This window comes from Chenopodium album, chromosome 5 (assembly GCF_948465745.1).
Source record: "Chenopodium album chromosome 5, dcCheAlbu1.1, whole genome shotgun sequence".
Classification (NCBI taxonomy): domain Eukaryota; kingdom Viridiplantae; phylum Streptophyta; class Magnoliopsida; order Caryophyllales; family Amaranthaceae; genus Chenopodium; species Chenopodium album.
This window is the reverse complement of record NC_137838.1, coordinates 78,736,641-78,758,286: the sequence shown is the minus strand read 5'-3', so window position 1 is coordinate 78,758,286 and position 21,646 is coordinate 78,736,641. Positions and strand designations below refer to the sequence as shown.

The 21,646-nt window shown below is 33.3% G+C and overlaps 2 protein-coding genes and 1 non-coding gene across 3 annotated transcripts; 2 read left to right on the top strand and 1 right to left on the bottom strand.

Moving 5' to 3' along the window:
* The first annotated feature begins 10,258 nt into the window (after positions 1 to 10,258).
* Positions 10,259 to 13,034, top strand: LOC145632438 (adenosylhomocysteinase-like). The gene is made up of 3 exons (XM_081684814.1): positions 10,259 to 10,637; positions 11,407 to 11,841; positions 11,982 to 13,034. The coding sequence occupies exons 1-3, from the start codon at positions 10,353 to 10,355 to the stop codon at positions 12,726 to 12,728; spliced, it is 1,467 nt and encodes a 488-aa protein (XP_081540940.1). The 5' UTR covers positions 10,259 to 10,352; the 3' UTR covers positions 12,729 to 13,034.
* A 6,990-nt stretch (positions 13,035 to 20,024) lies between these two features.
* On the bottom strand, positions 20,025 to 20,096 carry TRNAW-CCA (transfer RNA tryptophan (anticodon CCA)). Its single transcript has one exon. It is a non-coding gene; the product is annotated as a tRNA-Trp (tRNA).
* A 210-nt stretch (positions 20,097 to 20,306) lies between these two features.
* On the top strand, positions 20,307 to 21,065 carry LOC145632437 (photosystem I reaction center subunit V, chloroplastic-like). Its single transcript, XM_081684813.1, has one exon. It carries the CDS (start codon positions 20,415 to 20,417, stop codon positions 20,922 to 20,924), a length of 510 nt encoding a protein of 169 aa, XP_081540939.1. The 5' UTR covers positions 20,307 to 20,414; the 3' UTR covers positions 20,925 to 21,065.
* Positions 21,066 to 21,646: the final 581 nt, after the last annotated feature.

Sequence of the window (21,646 nt, the reverse complement as noted above, 5' to 3'; positions counted from 1 at the left end):
GATAACGAGGAGAGAGAAAGAAGAGGTTGGTTTTGGATCTGAGAAAATGAAAGTGTCGACACATAAAATACAGTATTTCTTAGTATTTTATTTTGGAATAATATTAAAAAAATATATTAAAATAAATATAATATGGTTAAAAATATCTGATTTGGGCCCTTTGCGGTTTGTGGACTTCACTAACCCACTAGTCCACAACATAGAATATGGATGGAGTATATTATAGTTATCCATACAACTACTTGTCAAACTACCTACAAAGTGTGACTCGATTTCAGAGGTATAAGGTTTGAATCCTAAGGGTGCTTGAGGAGTTGAGGGTATGAACAAAAAGAAATTGTGATAGTTATAGTTTAGTTTGATTTACAATGAAATTATTACATATGAATTGGTCTTTCAAATTTAAGAAAATGTAGAATTAAAGAGGTATTTCTTTAATATTTAATACTACGTATAAGTTAAGGCTATAGCTCTTAAGTTTTATAGGAGATCAGATCAAGAGAATTTAGATGATGATAATACTACACTACAATGTATAAGTTACTTCGTATGTCTTTTTAATTTGAGTTGGACCAAGTTTTTGAATAAGATGAGCAACTTAACAACTCTATATTTGTATTATTTTAGTCATATACTTTGTATATCTTGTTAGGTTTGAGAATAAAACTCATTCCTTTCATAGAATAGAAGTGTAGTTTTATAAACTTTTAAAACTCAAAACATTATCAATTAGGTTATTTCTCGATCAGATTTGAGTTTGATCACATCGTTACTGATATAGTCCGTCAAATTAAGAAAGTTTCAAACTACATTTTAATACAAGCTTGATCGATCTTTAACTTGGCACACTTTACCAGACTTTTATGAACTTAAGAAATATCAGATCATGTGAATATATACCTAGACTTTGTTGTACAAATAAAATCTTGTTATTATTGGAATGCCACTAAGCAAAGGTTGGTGTACAAGTACAACAAAGCGAAAATGTACGTGGTAGTATGTAGTAGGTGAGAAATAAGGTGTACAATACTACATAGTAAGGAGTTTGATTATGTCATTGTTATTGTGGTTGGTGAATTGTATGAAAAAGTAATGACTTTATTTAGCAATTTCATACTTAGAGAAAGCTAATTTTGGGAGTTGGTAATGACCATGATTAGATAATTAACTTCAATAACTATTTAAGTACCCGAGACCCAACTATTTGACATTCATGAAATATATTTTTGGCCCAATTAAATTACAGGAATTGACAGGATTATAATGATTGAGTATATTTTGTTTTTATTCCAAAAGAAAAGGTTTCTTGTACCAAAATAACTCTATTTTACCAATATATAAAAATTAAAAATACTAATATAGTCTATAATTATATCATAGTTGTCGAATGATATATTTGGACAAAGATGAAAATTTTGTCCAATATAGTTTTAGAAATTGAAAACAAATACGTAGTACAAAGTATTCAATTTAATTTTGTGCTACAGTAACAATCAATTAATCAAAGTCTTAATAGTATAAATGGAGTCGGCTATATAAACTAAAAATGATTATTCCGTTTAGTCATTATTTTGTAGTATGTACTATAGTATGATCAATTTTGTTTGAGTCGTGTCATAATAAAAATTAAAAAAAAAAATTGCTTTTTTTTTTTGGTAAAATAAAGTATACTATGTATTAAAAAGCATAAAAAGTCCTTACTAAACACCAACTATAAAAGTGGCAACCTAGTGAGTTGTAATAGTAGTAGGCTAGTAGCTAGTATGATTAACCCTCTTCATTAGTCACGAGCTTTAATTTGGCTGATTAATTGCTTATTTAAAAGAATTAATAAAAATTAGTGGTCAGAGTTGGTGGATTGGACAAAATAAAATAGCATGTATTTTATATAGCTTATATATGTAAAGTAATACAGTTATATTGACATGCTTATTGTTTGCTAAGGTGTAAAGAAAGACACAATCAACTTTCCTACATTCCTAGTTATTTGTTTAGCTTAATAAAACACATTCTTCATTCTTAAATTTGATATTATTTAAAGGAAACAAATGCTTAATTGGACAATATAACTAGTGAATGCATTGAAATTGAGGGAGAATATATAACTTGGCCAGCCTACATGCATGCATGAACTTCTCATTAGTGAAATGAGATTTTTTTATAATTGGCACCCTTTTGACTTATGCACTAATTATAATAAATTATGGTTAACGAAAAATATAATAATGTGGGATTATATTAAATTCATTTTGAATTGATGAATTATGGTAAATGGTCGGAAAATCTAATAATGAATTGAACATGTCTCATCAATAAATGATTGAGGTATTTTAAGTTGTCTTATATTACGGTCATCACTAGGCCACAACGGCGCTAAGAAGGTGTATTTTGATTGGGTGCAAAATACATATGCAAGTGTCATGTGTAGGTCTCATCATCCGGGGAATTCCATGCTGCTTGCCATGTAGCGAGCTCTGGTTGGCCAATTTCGGGGGAGCTAGCTCAACATTGGAGAAGGCCAGATGTTGACTTCTAATTGGGTCGTGTGGCATTGGGTATTTTTACCTCCAAACATTTGTATTATATCAGTTTATGTTAAAATCATACCGCAGTTTTACCTTGTATAAAAAACCGTCAATTCAAAAGGAGGGGTCATAAACTCGTAACTAAGGAATTTTGGTCTTTTTTTACTCCTTATATTTCAAAATATATAAGTGCCATAGGACTTGTTCTTTTTAGATTATTTTCACTTCAATTCTTAATTTTCTTCTCTCATAAAATATTCAATTCAGCTCAAATCGGTCAATCAGAATATGCCCTTAATGTGACTTTTTCATTATTCACATATTCCACTTTGATCTCCAATGCTGCTTACTTAGATAGATAATACATGGTTGTGTTGATATTAGTTGGAATCGATCAACTCAATGTATACTTCTTAATATTGACTTTTCTACTATTTATGCCATAAGGATAGTCAAAGATATTATGGGCCAAAGTTTTAATTTGATAAATATACCGATTAAAATGAGCCAAAGTTTATGTTAAAATCTTGCTAACGAACGCCCTCCATGCATGACGTTAAATAAACATTTAAAATATTTCCTAAATTGGTGTTAATTTAAAAATGTATGACAAAATCATGCATCGATCGATGTAATTAATGTTCAATTTAATTCAATACTTCGTATTTCTACTTTTATTTCCCTTATTCAATGCACTCAAGAGGGTTTTTTTTTTTTTTTTTTTTTTTTTTTTTTTTTGGTTTTTGTTTTTTTTTTTTAATTGAAAAAGGTGAGTTGATACCGCAGCGACTAGTGAACGTGAGCCAATGAAGTGTGTAGCGTCACTCATTGTCCGGTGGCCTTGCACCAATTTCGTTTGATTATATGAAAATTCATACACTTGTTCACCTCTCCTGTTTAAATGGGCCACCGACACCACTTCATTTCACTCTCATTACTAAAACTTTTTTTTTTCTTTGGCCTTTTTCTTTTTAAGTTTTTCTTATTAAAGGAGGAATAGCTTTTTTTTTTTTTTTTTTTTTTTGGATGTGATGGTGTTTAATTGTGATCACAAATAGTTTTTGTTGGTGGGGTTGTGTGGGTGATTGTTATTTTTGTTACATGTCTTATTATGCAAAATAACTAACTTCTAAGCAATTAATAAAAGTGATAAATAGGTACGAAGAATATGTTACTTTAATTGGCTTTTTATTTGATAAATTAGGTTAATTTTAAAATTGTATATACGAAATTATAAGGTTGTGACACTTGGAACATTGACATTATGTTTTATTGAGAGTTGTAAATTCGACAAGAAGTTATAATTATTAAGAAAATTGTTGGAGTTGAAGATTTCATCAATTCATTATAGACAAGGACAAATTATTACACACTAAATGAGCCTAATTTGAAAGCTCAACTCTCTAGGGCCAAAAGTGAATATAACATGGTTATAATTAACAATTATGACAATGGGGTGAGAGTGAGGGATAACTCAAATGGTTAGAGTTTTCTCCAGGTTCCAAGGGATCATAGAATTGATTCTCAATTTCTCACCCCCGCCCTTTGTGGCTCTCTAAACACTAAAAAACAATTATGACAATGGGGTTATTGCAAAATGACAATTTATTTGCTCAATACTCAATTTAAGGTGTATTCTATTTACCTAATCGATCATGATTTTATTTTATGTTTATACCCAATTCTTGATTAAATCTGATAAACCCTAATTAACCTTAAAACTTATTCTTGTAGGTGAATAAAATGTATCCCTAATTAATATTGTGATTTTTCATTGGTTATAGAGAATGCAAAAATACTTTCTTAATCTCATAGACAATTAACAAACAAACAAAATAAATAAATAAATAAATAAATAAAATAAAATAAAATAAAATAAAATAAAATAAAAAGTAATGGAGCTTAGATTACCATTTTTCTTAAAAATTTAATGTATAGGTGCCTTGAGATCTTCATGGATCAATTATGCGATTATGCCCATATGGCCATATGCGTAAAATATTAAAGAATTGGTTTCACCAACTTCACTGAAACAAGTACAACTAAAAAGCCACTACATTTGCCAAATCTAAGTTTTTTATAAACACTATATTATTAATTTAAACATAGAGAATAATTGATGTAGATATTTTTCTTGAGCACAATATTGAATTATTGTAGATTTGAGTTGAAGAAACAAAGATATTTTAGTCAAATGGACTAAAGTCATACGAGATCGTGACTTAAAATGAAGAGGTCCTTCTCTCAAGAGTTACACCTAATTTATCAATTTAAGGAATCGAGGATATACTCTTTCCATCCCAATTATCGACATAACTAATACGTTAGGACTTTTTTTTCGCTATTTATATATTCATTCTAATTATAAACTTTTACTAACATAATAAAAATATATTTAGTCATAAAATATGTTGTTAGATAAGTTTTGATATAAAGTTTCATAATATAACTTTTATTATAATTTTTTATTAATCTTTAACTATATAAAAATAAGATCAAATTAATGCATCGACATGTGTGTAAAAGTTGATTGTAAAAGTTATTGTGGAATAGAGGGAGTAAATCAAATAGTGAAAGGAGAAAGTATTGCAATAATAATACTCCCTTTTTTGAGGGGGCAATAATAATACTCCCTAATGAGTAATATATTGTCAAAAACAAAAATAAACAAATTAAATTGAAACGGAAAAATAAAATGAAGTAAATTAAAATGAAAAGAGTGTATATGTAATTCTAAATTACAATTTCACCAAAATATAAAATAGAAAAAAGATCAACATCGTAAGGGTGTCGCCATTTTGCCATTGTTAAAGTCACTCACTACCAGAATAAATAATTAAAAAAGGTCACTCATTACCAAATACCAACCATAAAGTTGGTGACAAAACAATAAAAATCTTCATTTGTGGATGTTGTAGAATCGTAGAATTACACTCATATTGTGGAGCCCAAATGACATGAATTATTTTTTTATATAATTCCTCTACTATTTTAGTTAAAAAAAAAATTAAAAAATTGTACATCCTACAAAACTTTTAACATTGAGATCAATAAGGGCTTGTTCTCTTCAACTTATGTTCAATTCAATTCAATTCAGCTCCAATCAGTTCAATTCAATTCTTAATTTACTTCTCTTATAAAATATTCAGTTCATTACAGTTCAGCTCCAATCAGTTCAGTTCATTTTAGTTCAATAAATCAAAACAGGCCCTAAGTGTTTGAATTTAGAGAATTGTTTTGGCTTCATTAAAGTCATGTTCCGATTTACTGAATACAACTGAACTGAACTGAACTAAATTGATTGGGGTTCAATTGAACTGAACTTAACTAAACTAACATTAAGCGGAACATAACAAACCCAAATTTTGGGTTGACGACTTAAGAATTTGGGAACACGACAACGTGTATTAAGAGAACTTTCCACCTGATTGGGATTTGATTTAGTTTTACGAGGTAATTTAATTTGGATTAGTCGGTGTTTAGTAGACTTTAAATTACCGTGTATGTGTACATAACATAGATATCGAATAAATTTTCAATAGGGAGATTTACAAGTAATTAAAAATCTATCACCATCTGTTTCTTCCTCCCTTTTGTCGAAGGATCAATCACTAACCCGAAGTAAATTTATTTGTGCAAGATATTACCCCCATCAAAATAATTTTTATTTCCTCCGTTCTTTTTTACTTGACCTACTTTAAATTTTACACTATTTACTAACCATTCTTTAACAGTCTTTTGTGAATAATATATAAGGAAAAACAATTTCTTGTGAGAACTATTTGAATTCGTTTCAATAAGTACTACCATAATATATAAATTTTATAATTATTATTTATAGAAAATTAAAGTTGTTGATTCATTAAAGTTTTGTATTAATAAACGTGATAAAAAAAGCAGGTCAAGTAAAAAAAATAAAAATAAATAAAATAGGAGGTATTATTTATCAATAAATAAAAATAAGTTAAAATAGTACTTTTTTGTTGGTGGTGAAAACGGTTTTTCACTTTAGAAGGAAGCATGGGAAAAAAAGCTCAATGACCATAATAGAATATTACGGAGTATTAGAACTAGTCTTTTTAAAGCTTTTAACAACAATTGAAGTTCATTATGTTTCCTTTGGCCCTCATAAAAACAACGTCTATTGATTGGTTTATAGAGTAGGTGATCGTAGAGTGACATTTTACCATTTATAAAATTTCCTTGGTTGTTTGATTATAGTTCGTTTTCTAATGTTTATTGGCAGAAGAATGAATTAACATGTATTGTAGCTATATATGGTAATTGTGGCAATGTCGATTGTCATCTTTAATGCCGATTGTGGTAATTGATGATTTCCCTGAGTTTTCTTAATTGTAATGTATCCATATAGGACCATTAGTGCATTACGGAGTACAAATTTACAATATGTTTAGTCTAATCACGTTAATGCATGACATATAAAATATAACAATATTGACAACAAAAGTGAAAATTATAGTAAATCAATATTTAGTAGAATGTGCATAGTTATCGAGGATTGAGTATTTATCGGAAAGGGAGAGTGATGTTTGAGTATGTGTAACTAAGGGCATGTTCTCATTGCCTGAATTCAGCTGAACTGAACTGAACTGAATTACAACGTATGAGAACAGACCCTAAGTAGGGGTTGCATTTTGCAATCAAACATAAAAGGATGTTAACATGAATTTATTGTTAAGTGTTCTTCTTGATCGAGTAAATTTTGATATATTTTGATCTACATATAGAATCACATTCAAAGAAATCCTAGGCCTTCCACCCATCTGTTGTTGTGAATAGTCTTCAATGGCGAAGAATTAAGAGTAAACTAGCCTTTTGGCCCGTTCGATGCACGGGTTCTTATCTAGGTTATTTCATATGTAGGTATGTTTTTCAATAGTTGAAATTTTTGATATGAAATACGAAGTAATTGTTTCATTGCTAAAACTTAAAAGGAAAAAAAGAATGAGGATAGAACTGTGGAAAAAGATAAAGGAATTTAGATACGTATATATACATGAAGATTGTAGGATATGAAATGACATATTGGTTTAAGTTATATTTTAAGTCTATTAGTTGAAAAGACAATTTTTATATAATTCAATTCATATGTTTATGTGATGTATATTAATTGGTTCAACTTTATTTTATTATGATGGAAATGAAACACTTCATTTTCTTAATTGAATTTGCAAGTTATAGAATGTATAAAGACTTAAACAAAAAGATCAAAAGGGGTGACATGTGTCATATGTGGTAGTGAGTGACTTGTAATGACATGTGTCATATGAAAAATTATGGTTTGTGTTTTTAAATACTAAGTATAGATCAGCTTAGCTTTGTATGATTATTGTTGCAATGTTGCTGCATATTCTCATAATTAGGGCATTATTAATTACAAGATGCTTCATAAATTGTAAACTAAATTGTATTCGTGTTGATGCATGAGATATCTAATTTCAAAACAAAAGTTTAAGTGTCTAAGTGATAGGAAAGTAATAACTTAAAGGAAGTGTATGGTTGTTGAAGATATACAAGAATTGAAAAGAAAGAGAAGTATTTTGGTAATATACAAGAATTGTTGATGCGAGCATGAAGTAGGCGAGGGGTTGCATTTTGCAATCATATAACTTTAGCATGAGTTATCAAGTGTTTTTCTTGAGTACATTTTGATAAATTTTGGTAACGCAAGAGTCAAATTCAAAGGCCTTCAATTGTTCTACCCCTCTATTTTTGAGACTTGAGAGGATTAGAAGTCTTCAAATGTGCAGGTGATTGAGAAAGTTAGTCCCACATAAGAGAAAGAAGATGCCTTTGATGACTTTATAACTCATTATACATCGTGTAAATGTAGATACTTTGGACCTATGAAAACAATAATCTATTTTGGTATACAGATTGGCTGTAGTAAATTAAAATAGTTTAATCCCAACGTTTACATAGGTTATTGTTAGCCTAATGACAGAGATTAGCCTCATTTACCTAGTTTATATTTTCCTTTACTTTAGTTTTGTAATTTCTAACACGTTTATACTATAAGCAATAATCAAGGAAACAAAACCAAGTTCTTTTCATAAAAAATAAAAATAAAAATAAAAATAAAAATAAAATTATCGATGAGATAGAAAAACTCTACATTTCAATTGATTTTACAATCAATTGTCTGAAAATAAACCCTAATTATTGTTGTAAGATCTAAACAAATTAACCAGCGTATATTAATGTGACTGTAGTCATAATATAAGGAATAATTTTTACATTAGACATAATCTACAAACCGAAAATAGGAAGAAACACTACAATGATACATGCCCTGTTATATACCATAAGTAATTAATTAACTTTGATTACTTATCTTTGATGGTTGAAGTCTTTTGGGTGATATCCAATATGGATCAATCCACTTCCATAAACATTATTATTTGACCTTCACGACTTTTTCAATGTTAAGTTGTATATTCAGAACCCCTTTTAAATGTTCTCGTCATCCTACATGACATTTGTCATACACATGCCTAAAACCGTGGTCAATGTCGAAAACTGTGGTCAATCGATTGACCCAACCAAGCTTAATCGTCAACAAACACCAACGGTAATTGTATCAAACGTCACCTTTCTCATTTTGCACAACAAACTCCTGCAACCAATTCCACCCCTTATGTCACACACTCACATGAATCAATACGTTCATTGCTTCCTCTAATTATGAACCTCTGCATCCCCCGCTCATTGAGAGAAAGAATTAAGGCTGAATCGCATGGTACAAATATAGAGTCTTGAAAAGGAAACTCCCCTTCGAAATATTTCTAAATACGCATTATAAAAAATTATAAATATTAATACTTAGACATTAAAAATCAAAACAAATCTAACAAACTGCTGAATTACTATGTTTTAACGAAGTATATATATTTTTCAATAAAGTATTGCGTTTAAAGGTAATGAAAAGAAACAGATAATGATAAAGTATCTTAAATTTATAATTGTGTATCACAAAACATAAATCTAAATCTTACGAAGTATAAAATACTCTGTATTATTATTATCACTAGATGAAGCCCGTGCGATGCACGGTTTGTTAATATTTTTTTTAAAAAAATATTTTTTATATTTATGTGATTTTTATTATTATATTAGCTTTAAAATATTAGATAAAATTCCTAATCTCAAAAGATAATATTTTGTATTTAATTAATTTAAACTTTAGTATATCATTCGTCAATTTTGCTTACGTGGCATTTGAATTATAATTGTAAAAGAAATTAATAATCTCTTATTTAATTGGCTACAACTTAAATTTATAATCCTACATGGCGCGCTAAGAAAATTAAATCCTACGTGGCTATCTAAAAACTCAGGAAAAAAATTTCCCTTTATATATATATATATATTAGATTACATCGTAAGTACATAAAATAGTATACGTGACTATTAATTTAGAGTAAACGATAAAATGGGTTGGACTACTTGGCTTCTTTATAGAGTCATCAAATTCAAACATGACACTCCACAATTACAGTCCATGACCAACAACAACAAACAACAATATTATTAGCCCAACTCAATTTTTTTTTTCAATTTAATTTAATTTTAATTTCCAAATCACCAACCCCTGAAAATCAAAACATTGATAGATTCAAATAAATCGTGACCGTCAAATCCAATCTCTTCAAACCTATTTATATCCCTACCCTCACTCCCTTAACTCCTCGCTACACCCCTCTTTCTCTCTTCTCATCACTCCTTCCATTTTCTCTCTTCTCATCACTCCTTCCATTTTCTCTCTCTTCTTCTTCTCTCTCTTCCTGTTCTTCGAGCTCAGCAACAATGGCGGCGACTCCATTGTCAGTCGAGAAGACCACCTCTGGAAGAGAGTATAAGGTTAAAGACATGTCTCAGGCTGATTTCGGTAGACTCGAAATCGAGCTTGCTGAAGTCGAAATGCCTGGACTTATGTCTTGCCGTACTGAATTTGGTCCTTCTCAACCCTTTAAAGGTGCTAAGATTACTGGATCTCTTCATATGACTATTCAAACTGCTGTTCTTATTGAGACTCTTACTGCTCTTGGTGCTGAAGTTCGTTGGTGTTCTTGCAACATCTTCTCTACCCAGGTATAATTTCATTTATCTCGTCATTTTTCGATTTAATCCCCCTTTTTTTGATCTGTTGTTTACCTTGATTTTGGAATTTTCTGATCTTAAATGGGGTTTTATTGTTTTTGTGGATTGGATCTTGTTGGGTTTGATTCATTTTGTGATAATTTTAATGAAATGAGTATATGATTGAGATTTGAAATGGGTTGTTGTTTCTAGGGTTTAAGATCTCAGATCTTGTGTTTTTTGATTTTTAGAATTGTGGGGTATTTCATTAATGATAAAAAATGGTGGTATGTACTTTAATTATTTAATCATTTTTGGTGGGATTTGGTATATAGTTAGAGTTTAAAATGAATAAGTGTTTAATTTGTGCAATAAATAATTCGAAATGGGTTGTTCATTTCTGGATTCTTAAGATCTCAGATCTTATAGAATTATGGGGGTTTAATTAATATTAAATGGATGATTTAATGGTGGCATTACTGGTATATACTTTAATTATTTAATTATTTTTTGTGGGATTTAATCGTAGTATGAATTGAGTAGATCACAGTGTTACTGTCTTAATTTTTAAGCTAAGATCTGTTTAATCATAATATTTCATGAAAATTTGAAGTTCAAAATAAAAATATGAGCTCAATAATCGGATCTTAGCATGAATTTTGGGTTTTCTGTTGGCTGAGTTTCAGATGCGGTTTTTGTGGATCTATTATAAAATTCATACATAATTTTAGCAAGAAATGTTGGTTAATTAATTGAATTATTGATTTAATTTGTTATATAGGACCATGCTGCTGCTGCTATTGCTAGGGACAGTGCTGCAGTATTCGCCTGGAAGGGTGAGACCCTCCAGGAGTACTGGTGGTGCACAGAGAGGGCTCTTGACTGGGGTGCCGCTGGCGGTCCCGACCTTATCGTTGATGACGGTGGTGACGCTACCTTGTTGATCCACGAGGGAGTTAAGGCCGAGGAGGAGTTTGAGAAGACCGGAAAGGTGCCCGACCCAAGCTCTACTGACAATGTCGAGTTCCAACTCGTGTTGGGCTTGATCGTCGAGAGCTTGAAGGTTGACCCTAAGAGGTACCACAAGATGAAGCAAAGATTGGTTGGTGTCTCTGAGGAGACCACCACCGGAGTTAAGAGGCTTTACCAGATGCAGCTTAACGGTACCTTGTTGTTCCCCGCCATCAATGTTAACGACTCTGTCACCAAGAGCAAGGTATAAATTCGAGTCTTGGATATCGATACACTTGATCAGAATCGAATCATCATATTGACATTATCATTACTTGCTTTGTTGGAAGGAAAATGTGATTATTTGAAATGGTGTGGTTATAATGTATTTGTGTTTGTTAACAGTTTGACAACTTGTATGGATGCCGTCACTCCCTTCCCGATGGTTTGATGAGAGCCACCGATGTTATGATTGCCGGAAAGGTTGGTGTTGTATGTGGATACGGAGATGTTGGAAAGGGTTGTGCTCTAGCCTTGAAGGCAGCTGGTGCCCGTGTGATCGTGACTGAGATTGATCCCATCTGTGCTCTCCAAGCTCTTATGGAAGGTTTCCAGGTCTTGACCTTGGACGATGTTGTCTCTGAAGCTGATATCTTTGTCACCACCACCGGTAACAAGGACATCATCATGGTTGATGACATGAGGAAGATGAAGAACAACGCCATTGTTTGCAACATTGGTCACTTTGACAACGAAATTGACATGTCTGGACTTGAGAACTACCCAGGAGTCAAGAGGATCACCATCAAGCCCCAAACTGACCGTTTTGTCTTCCCCGAGACCAAGACTGGCATCATTGTCTTGGCTGAGGGTCGTCTCATGAACTTGGGTTGTGCCACCGGTCACCCCAGTTTTGTCATGTCCTGCTCATTCACCAACCAAGTTATTGCTCAGCTTGAGTTGTGGAACGAGAAGGACTCTGGCAAATACAAGAAGGAGGTCTACGTTTTGCCCAAGCACCTTGATGAGAAGGTTGCTGCCCTTCATCTTGGCAAGCTCGGTGCTAAGCTCACCAAGCTTTCTAAGGACCAGGCTGACTACATCAGCGTGCCCGTCGAGGGACCATACAAGCCAGCTCACTACAGGTATTAGAGTGGGGAACGGAGATTGGCGTATTGGGTCTTCGAAGAGGAAAGGGGTGGTGTGCCTTATATCTTAATTTTCGCTTAGGATGTTAGTTTTTTTTGCTTGTCTTTGCTGTTTGGGAAAGTTTGGAAGGGCTTAGAGGACAAGTATCAAAGTGTGTTTTGAATTGAGGTCCTAATATGGGGGTTTTGAATAAGGCAAAACTTTTAGGCTTATGTTTTGTAATTGCTCTCAGACTTTGCTGTTGTCTTGTATTCGGCTAGTCTGTTTAAAATTTTTCTATCAAAATGAAGAGGAATGAGTGTTTTATCATTTCTGTTTCGAAAATTTCGACTTGTTTAGAACACTGCTTGATTGTTTGCTTATTTTTCTGAACAACAAGAAGTTGCTCTTTATTTCTTGGATAGATGTTGGACAAATCTCATTGTCAAATTTTTGTTGGATAGATTTGAAATTTTGTTGATCAAGAGTAGGTCAAGCGTTTAACCACACTCCGCAGTCCGTATGTAAACTAGAGAGTCAACTTGACAATGATTTTATCTGTAATCAATATTTAGAGTGTCAAAATCTGTTACGGAGTATCTAGTAAAACTAGTCGCTTGTAATTCGCAATAGATATGAACATGATTACTAACGAAGTAACACTTTTATTTTATTCCCGTGTATACCTATGTTATATTCGAGAATAACTAATTATTTTGTCGTCAATGCATAGCTTTTGAAATTTCAAATTTGTAAATTTTAATACAACCTCTGTTCATAAAAATAATGAACAATTGTTGATGAAAGAAGTCAAAAAGAGCACACTCGATTTTAAATTTTTTAAATTAATCTTTCAAATTCTTTATGAATACGTAATCTAACGATGATAATCCTCTCCTAACTAAGGAATTCGAAGTAAAGATATTGTCAAAAAAGGTGTTTGGTAGATTTTGTTATGGTGTTACTTCACTGACTTGGGCATGAGTGATCCGAATTACTATGCGATTATGTTGCTCTATATAGACTATGGAGGTTAATGTGCCTCCTAATAATAAGGAATTGACATCAATTGAGGGGGTCTTGGATGACTATTTTAGGATCTTGTATTCTCGCTCTTATGTTACCCATTTTTCTTCGGTTTTAGGGGACTCGTATAAACTATGAATAAGGATTGTACAAAAAATAAGATCCACAATTTTTGAATCTCATCAAGTGTGCAAACCCCGTCATTTTGTAGCATTAATTTTTTTTTTTTTTTTTTTTTTCTCTTTTTGTAGTGTGCAAACCCCGTCATTTTGTACCACATTTTGTAGCACTATCAAATAATATGACACGTATCATATTAATTTGTGTAGTGAGATGATTCATCATTATGATTTATCACTTTATTCAAATTATACGGAGTATAGTTTAACTCCAATATATACTTATTTCTCACTTAAGTAATGACACCAAAAGTTGATTTTGACACTTGTATTGTTAGACAATAATCTATAATCTAGCTCGAACTTATCATAAAGTGAAGTAACATCCTCACTAAGCTAACCTGCACAATATTGGTATTTTTGGTCACTTGTAATGTAATTCCTCCCAACACTTGAGCTCAAGATAACATCCATCCTTTATTTTCCATATATAAATGCTCAATTGATTCGGTGTCTGATCTTTTTAGTACTGATAGGATCAATTGATTTGATGGAATCAAATGTTTCAAGGAATCATACAGGAGACTTCCTAACTACGGTTATAGGCCTATCTAGAGGCCAGACATCCAGCAGGGAAATGCTGCGACTGAACTCATTAGGACTAAGGAAGTAATGAACTAACATACTAATGAATGCAGCTCTTCCGATACCACGGACATGTTGCTACCTGCCGGATCTGCTTGACTTGAGTGAGAGCTCTCTATAAAAGGGCTCGGACGATTAAGACCTACTTCGACTGAAAGCGTATACTCGATTGTAGTTCCTGCTGTGAAAGAGAAAACTAGTTAACCAAACCCTTTCTTGTTCTCTTGTTCCCTATCTTACTAATTATCATACCCCTAACCCTGACCCTTGAGAGTGCTGATAAAATCTCCTATAGAGTGCCTGCTAAAGAAAGAAGATCGGTTGCTCTTATCTTCTTATTTGTGCTAGACTCGTTTTCGCTACTTCTTATTCCTGTCTTAATAGCTATAGGTGCTTTAACTACTGTTTTATAGCTCTATTCTTACTGCAGCTACTGTTTCTCTGTAGCTACATTCCTCTTATAGCTCCTTTAGCTAATTCCAATACACCATACCAATAATAAGATGCATATAGGAGAACCTAGTTTCTAATTACTAATCTACGCCAATTATGGTCTTTATACCCCGATTTAAGAATATCATAACCAGTTGTTCCTTTTGTTATTGGAGGAAGAGCTCGACCGGAGCTAACAACATAGTTATTTAACTAAACTAGTATTAATGAACCATCTCCTCTTCCTGTTGCTAAAGCCTAATACAAAGGGACGTTCGATAGACCGGCTAAGAGCTTCCTGTTGCTATTGTTTCTATCTTGCCCTATCGTTTATATGCTCTTATATTGCTCATATAGTGAAAGCAGAACCAGCGCTTAAGAAAGAGTTTGAAAAGTTGGCACGTCTTTAACTTGGCTACGAAACTCTGCCATACTGGTAAACCTTATCATGAGTGGAATATCAGAGTATATAAATGCTCATATGTATACAAATTTTTTTTTTGAGAAAAGATGTATACATTTGTAATTGTGTAGCAAAGCAAAGATCAATTTGAAACATCCTTACAATTATTTAATTACTATCATAAAATTATAGGAATAAGTTTGTGTATATCTAAGCCCACTTAACCATATAAAGATGAGACTCATAAGTAGAGCTGTCAATTCGGGTAAATGGGTCGGGTAAGAGTGGGTCGGGTCAATTCAGATTAATTCCACAACCTATGCGGGTCGGGTTTTGGGTTGGGTCATGCTTGAGTCAGGTCACGTCGGCACATACTTCTTATCGGGTTTGGGTACAGGTCGGGTTACATTCGGGGCAGGTGAACAATAAGTCAGGTTTGAGTCGGGTTCTATTCAAGTCAATAATTTGCGGGTCAGAATCAGGTCGGGTCATTCTAGGGTTTGAGTCGGGTTCGGTTCAAGTCAATAATTTGCAGATTATAATCAGATCGGGTCAATTTCAAGTCGGGTTTGATTTAAGTCAGTTATTTGCGGGTTATAATCAGGTTGGGTCATTTCTAAGTCGGGATATTCTCGGATTCAAGTCGGGTTATGTTCAAGTTAATAATTTGCAGGTTACCATCAGGTCGGGTCATTTCTAAGTCAGGTTATATTCGGGTTCAACTAATTATAAATAGATAATTATCATTTTTATCAAGCTAATTATTTCCTTTGACTATAATATATATGACAATATACTAGGGAACTATAGTCTATAATTTAGGAAGATAATTATCTCCTTTGACCATACAACAAATATATACTATATTTAACTCTTAAATTTGAGGATGATGCTCCTTTCTTTTGCTGGCTTGGACTGACTTGGTCTCCCTAGACAAAATGCTTTGATCAACAATAGTAAGGTGGTCTAAATTGCATTTAAGGTGATTTGAAATCGGGTCAGGAACAAATTGGGTTGAATATAGGTTGGGTCAATAACAAGTCGTGCTAATTTCGGGTCGGGTTAGTAATAGATCGAGTTGAATTTTTGGGTCGGGTAAGTAATAGGTCTGGTAAAATTCGAGTCGGGTCAATAAAAATTCGGATTGAATTTGGGTCAGGTCAATAACAAGTCGGGTTGATTTCGGGTCGGGTTTGTAACAGGGTGGGTTAAATTCGGGTCAAATTAAGAACGAGTTGGGCTGAATTCAGGTCAAGTTAGTAACAAATAGGGTTAAATTCGGGTTTTAACGGGTTAAAACGGGTTAGGGTCAATAATTTCGGTTCAAGTCGGGTTCGATGCAAGTTAATTAAATTGGCCGTTGTAAATCGATAAATCGGTGCAAGTTGTAAACCGGTAAATTGACTGTTTAACACCAAACTGGATGGTTCCACACACCCAATTGGACTCCTGTAGGATATTAAGGACCATGGTAAACATTTGTGCAATTTTTATTTCCGGGCAAAAAAAGTCAAAAAGTTCCAAAATTGAAGGCATTTTGAGAAATTTTGGAGGTTTTGGGGCCCGGGGTCGAAAGCCTTGAGATTTTAGGGAATACATCTCGGACTCATATAATGACGTTTGAAACCATATATGATAATCATATGTTGTCATAAATGTTCGTGCTAGGCTTGATTTAATGAAATTGGTGCAAGTTATAAACCGGTAAATAGGTCGTTTAAAGGCAAATTGAATGGTTGCACCCACCCAATTGGACTCCCGGATTGTATTAGGGACCATGGTAAACATTTCGACAAATTTTATTTCCGGACGAAAAAAGTCAAAAAATTCCAAAATTGAAGACTAATATCCACGTTTTTTTGAAAATTTTGGAGGTTTCGGGGACCAGTGTAGAAAAGTCTTGATATTTAAGGGGATACATCTCGAGGATATATAATGCCGTTTGGAACCATATATGATCATTATATGTTGTCATAAATGTTCGTAGTATGCTTGAATTAATAAAATCGGTGCAAGTAGTAAACCGTAAATTGGTCGTTTAAAGGAAAATTGGATGGTTCCACCCACCCAATGGTACTCCCGGACGGTATTAGGGATCATGGTAAACATTTCGGCAATTTTTTTTCTTCGGGCAAAAAAAGTCAAGAATAACAAAATTAAAGGCTAATATCTACACTTTTTGGAGGATTCGGGGCCCGGTGTCGAAAAGTTTTGAAATTTTAGGGGATACATTTTGGGGTCATATAATGCCGTTTGGAGCCATTTACGATCATTAGTTGTTGTCATAAATGTTCGTGGTAGGCTTGATTTAATGAAATCGGTGCAAGTTGTAAACCGGTAAATTGAGCGTTTAAGGGCAAATTGGATAGTTCAACGCACTCAATTGGACTCCCGGAGGGTATTAGGGACCATGGTAAAAATTTCGGCAATTTTTATTTTCGGGCGAAAAAAAGCCAAAAAATTACAAAATTGGAGGCTTATATCCACGCTTTTTAAGAAATTTTTGAGGTTTCGGGGCACGGTGTCGAAAAGCCTTGAGGTTTTAGGGAATACATCTTGGAGTCATATAATGACGTTTGGAACCATATATGATCATTATATGTTGTCATAAATGTTCGTGGTAAGCTTGATTTAATGAAATCGGTGCAAGTTATAAACCGGTAAATAGTCCGTTTAAAGGCAAATTGGATGGTTGCACCCACCCAATTGGACTCCCGAAGGGTATTAGGGACCACGGTAAACATTTCGGCAACTATTATTTTCGAGCGAAAAAAGTCTAAAAATTCCAAAAATAAAGGCTAATATCCACGTTTTTTGAGAAATTTTGGAGGTTTCAGGACTCGGTATCGAAAAGCCTTGAGATTCTATGAAATACATCTTAGGGTCATATAATGTCGTTTGGAACCATATATGATCATTATTTGTCGTCATAAATGTTCGTGGGATGCTTGAATTAATGAAATCGGTGCAACTTGTAAACCGGTAAATTGGCCGTTTAAAGACAAATTGGATGGTTCCACCTACCCAATTGGACTACTGGAGGGTATTAAGGACCATGGTAAAATTTTCGGCAATTTTTATTTTCGGGCGAAAAAAAGTCAAAAATTTCCAAAATTGAAGGTTAATGTCCACGCTTTTTGAGAAATTTTGGAGGTTTCGGGGCCCGTTGTCAAAAAGTTTTGAGATTTAGGGGAATACATATGGGGGTCATATAATGTCGTTTGGAACCATATATGAACATTATATGTTGTCATAGATGTTCGTGGTAGGCTTGAGTTAATGAAATCGATGCAAGTTGTAAACCGGTAAATTGGCCGTTTAAAGGCAAATTGGATGATTCTACCCACCCAAGTGGACTCCCGAAAGGTATTAGGGATCATGGTAAACATTTCGGGATTTTTTTGTTCTGGGGTGAAAAAAATTCCAAAATTGAAGGTTAAGATCCACGCTTTTGAGAAATTTTGCAGGTTTTGAGGCTCGGTGTCGCAAAGCCTTAAATTTTAGCGGAAACATCTCGGGGTCATATAATGCCATTTGGAACCATTTATGATCATTATATGTTGTCATAAATGTTCGTGGTAGGCTTGATTTAATGAAATTAGTGCAAGTTGTAAACTGGTAAATTGGTCGTTTAAAGGCAAATTGGATAGTTCAACCCACCCAATTGGACTCCCAGAGGGTATTAGGAACCATGGTAAAAATTTCAGCAATTTTTATTTGCGGGCGAAAAAAAGTCAAAAAATTCAAAAATTGAAGGCTAATATCCATGCTTTTTGAGAAATTTTGGAGGTTTCGGGCCCGGTGTCGAAAAGTCTTGAAATTCTAGGGGATATATCTCGAGGTCATATAATGCTGTTTGGAACAACATATGATCATTAGTTGTTGTCATAAATGTTCGTGGTAGGATTGAGTTAATGAAATCGGTACAAGTTGTAAACCGGTAAATTGGTCCTTTAAAGGCAAATTGGATGGTTCCACCCATTCAATTGGACTCTCGGAGGGTATTAGGGACCATGGTAAACGTTTCGCCAATTTTTATTTCCGGGCAAAAAAACGTCAAAAAATTCCAAAATTGAAGTCTAATATCCACACTTTTTGAGAAATTTTAGAGGTTTTGGGGCCCGTTGACGAAAAGACTCGAGATTTTAGGGGACACATCTCGGGGTCATATAATGCCATTTGGAACCATATATAATCATTATATATTGTCATAAATGTTCGTGGTAGGCTTGAATTAATGAAATCGGTGCAAGTTGTAAATCGGTAAATTGATTGTTTAAAGGCAAATTGGTTGGTTCCACCTACCCAATTAGACTCACTGAGGGTATTAGGCACCATGGTAAACATTTCGACAATTTTTATTTCCGGACGATAAAAGTCAAAAAATTTAAAAATTGAAGGCTAATATCCACACTTTTAGAGAAATTTTGAAGGTTTTGGAGTCGTAAAACATTCCTTGTACGTAGTTATTATAAAGAGTATGAAACTAGCTTGATCGATGTAGAATTGAACCTTTTTTAAATCGTAGTGCTACGTAAAACACAAATCATCACCAATCAACTTTATTACTACGTAAATTTCATACATACAATAATACATTCTCTCAATATGTAAGTCATACAGCAGCAAGTGAGCAAGAACCCAAAAAATAAAAAATAAAAAATAAAAAAATTTGATCCAATGAGTTCGGGGTTTTGAACCCGACGTGAATCGAACACGCAACCTTCTGATCTGGAGTCAGACGCGCTACCATTGCGCCACGGATCCTCATTTGTTGATAATTAACAAACCCAAATATACTAAATCAATATTAAAAAACAATAGGATTAATAATATAATCTTTGATCCACAACAAACCAATAAAAACAGTACACCTCAGCTAGTAAAATCTTTTTTAAAAATCCTCAAATACCACCCACAAAAATATTCTGATTTGTCTGTCAGATTTTGTGGACATCATTCTTCATATCCATTTTTCAGATATCTTCATCTTTACATGATCATTTTATAGTTCATATCATATAATTTTCATGTTCTAAAATCACCCAAAAAAAAAAAAAAAAAAAAAAAAACAGTAAAAAAAAAATGGCAGCAGCAACAGCAACAGCAACAGCAGCATTAAGCAGCAGCAGTTTACTAGCACCCTGCACCACAAAGCAGCCGCAGCAGCAACAGCAGCAGCTAATCAAATGCAAGTCTTTCGCAGGGCTACGTCCCCTGCAGCTCAGCAGCAACATCAGCCGCAGCAGCAGTAGCCTTTCGATGTCAGGAAAAAGAAGAGCGATGACCTGCAGAGCTGAACTGAACCCATCATTGGTGATAAGTCTGAGTACAGGACTATCACTTTTCCTAGGAAGATTTGTGTTCTTTAACTTCCAAAGAGAGAACATGGCTAAGCAAGTGCCTGAGCAGAATGGAATGACTCATTTCGAGGCGGGCGATACTCGTGCTAAGGAGTATGTTAGCCTGCTCAAGTCTAATGACCCTGTTGGGTTCAACATTGTTGATGTTCTTGCTTGGGGTTCAATTGGTCATATTGTTGCTTACTATATCTTGGCTACTGCTAGCAATGGTTATGACCCCAACTTCTTTTAATCATTTCTTGATTAATCAATTATGTATTTGCCCTTTTGATTATGTTGTTATTAATGTTATTATTATCAAGTGTTGTTGTGTAATTAACAGATTGTTCAAATGTTGTTCCTCTATATATGCCCTTATCTAATTTTGTGTCAATACTATTGTTTTTTTATAAGGATTGTCTGGATCTGGTTGAGTTCGAGGATTTAGGATTAGTTGTCGATTAGCTAATCGTGATAAAATGATCCATATTGACTTGTCGAGTTAGGATTTTTGTTCGGATTATATAATTTCAAGTCGAGTTTGTACGACTGAGAATGTGAGGAATCAGAAACAATCTGGAAATTGCAATAGGATGTGTAACTAAAGCAAGGCCATTGATACGCCGTGATAATATGTAAAAAGTAATTTAATCTTAATTAAGAAATCGAAATCTAGGCACCCTGATCGGATGTATGTATTAAAAAATAGGTTTGGGAGGACAAGAAGACATTACCACGAGTCCACGAGGTTGAATCATACATCCACATTAATTGGATTTGAGCACGGTGCCAGAAAGTATCCGATCTGATGCAATCGTTGTGTATTCAACACGGCGTATATTTTAATAAACCTAATTGGATCGACAATTACACAACTGACATAGTAACATGTAAAAAATTTATGTATGTTGTGGTTGTCAGCTTGCAGATCACCTGTTATATCAGTAAACTTAGGCAGTTGATCAGTTGATTGTC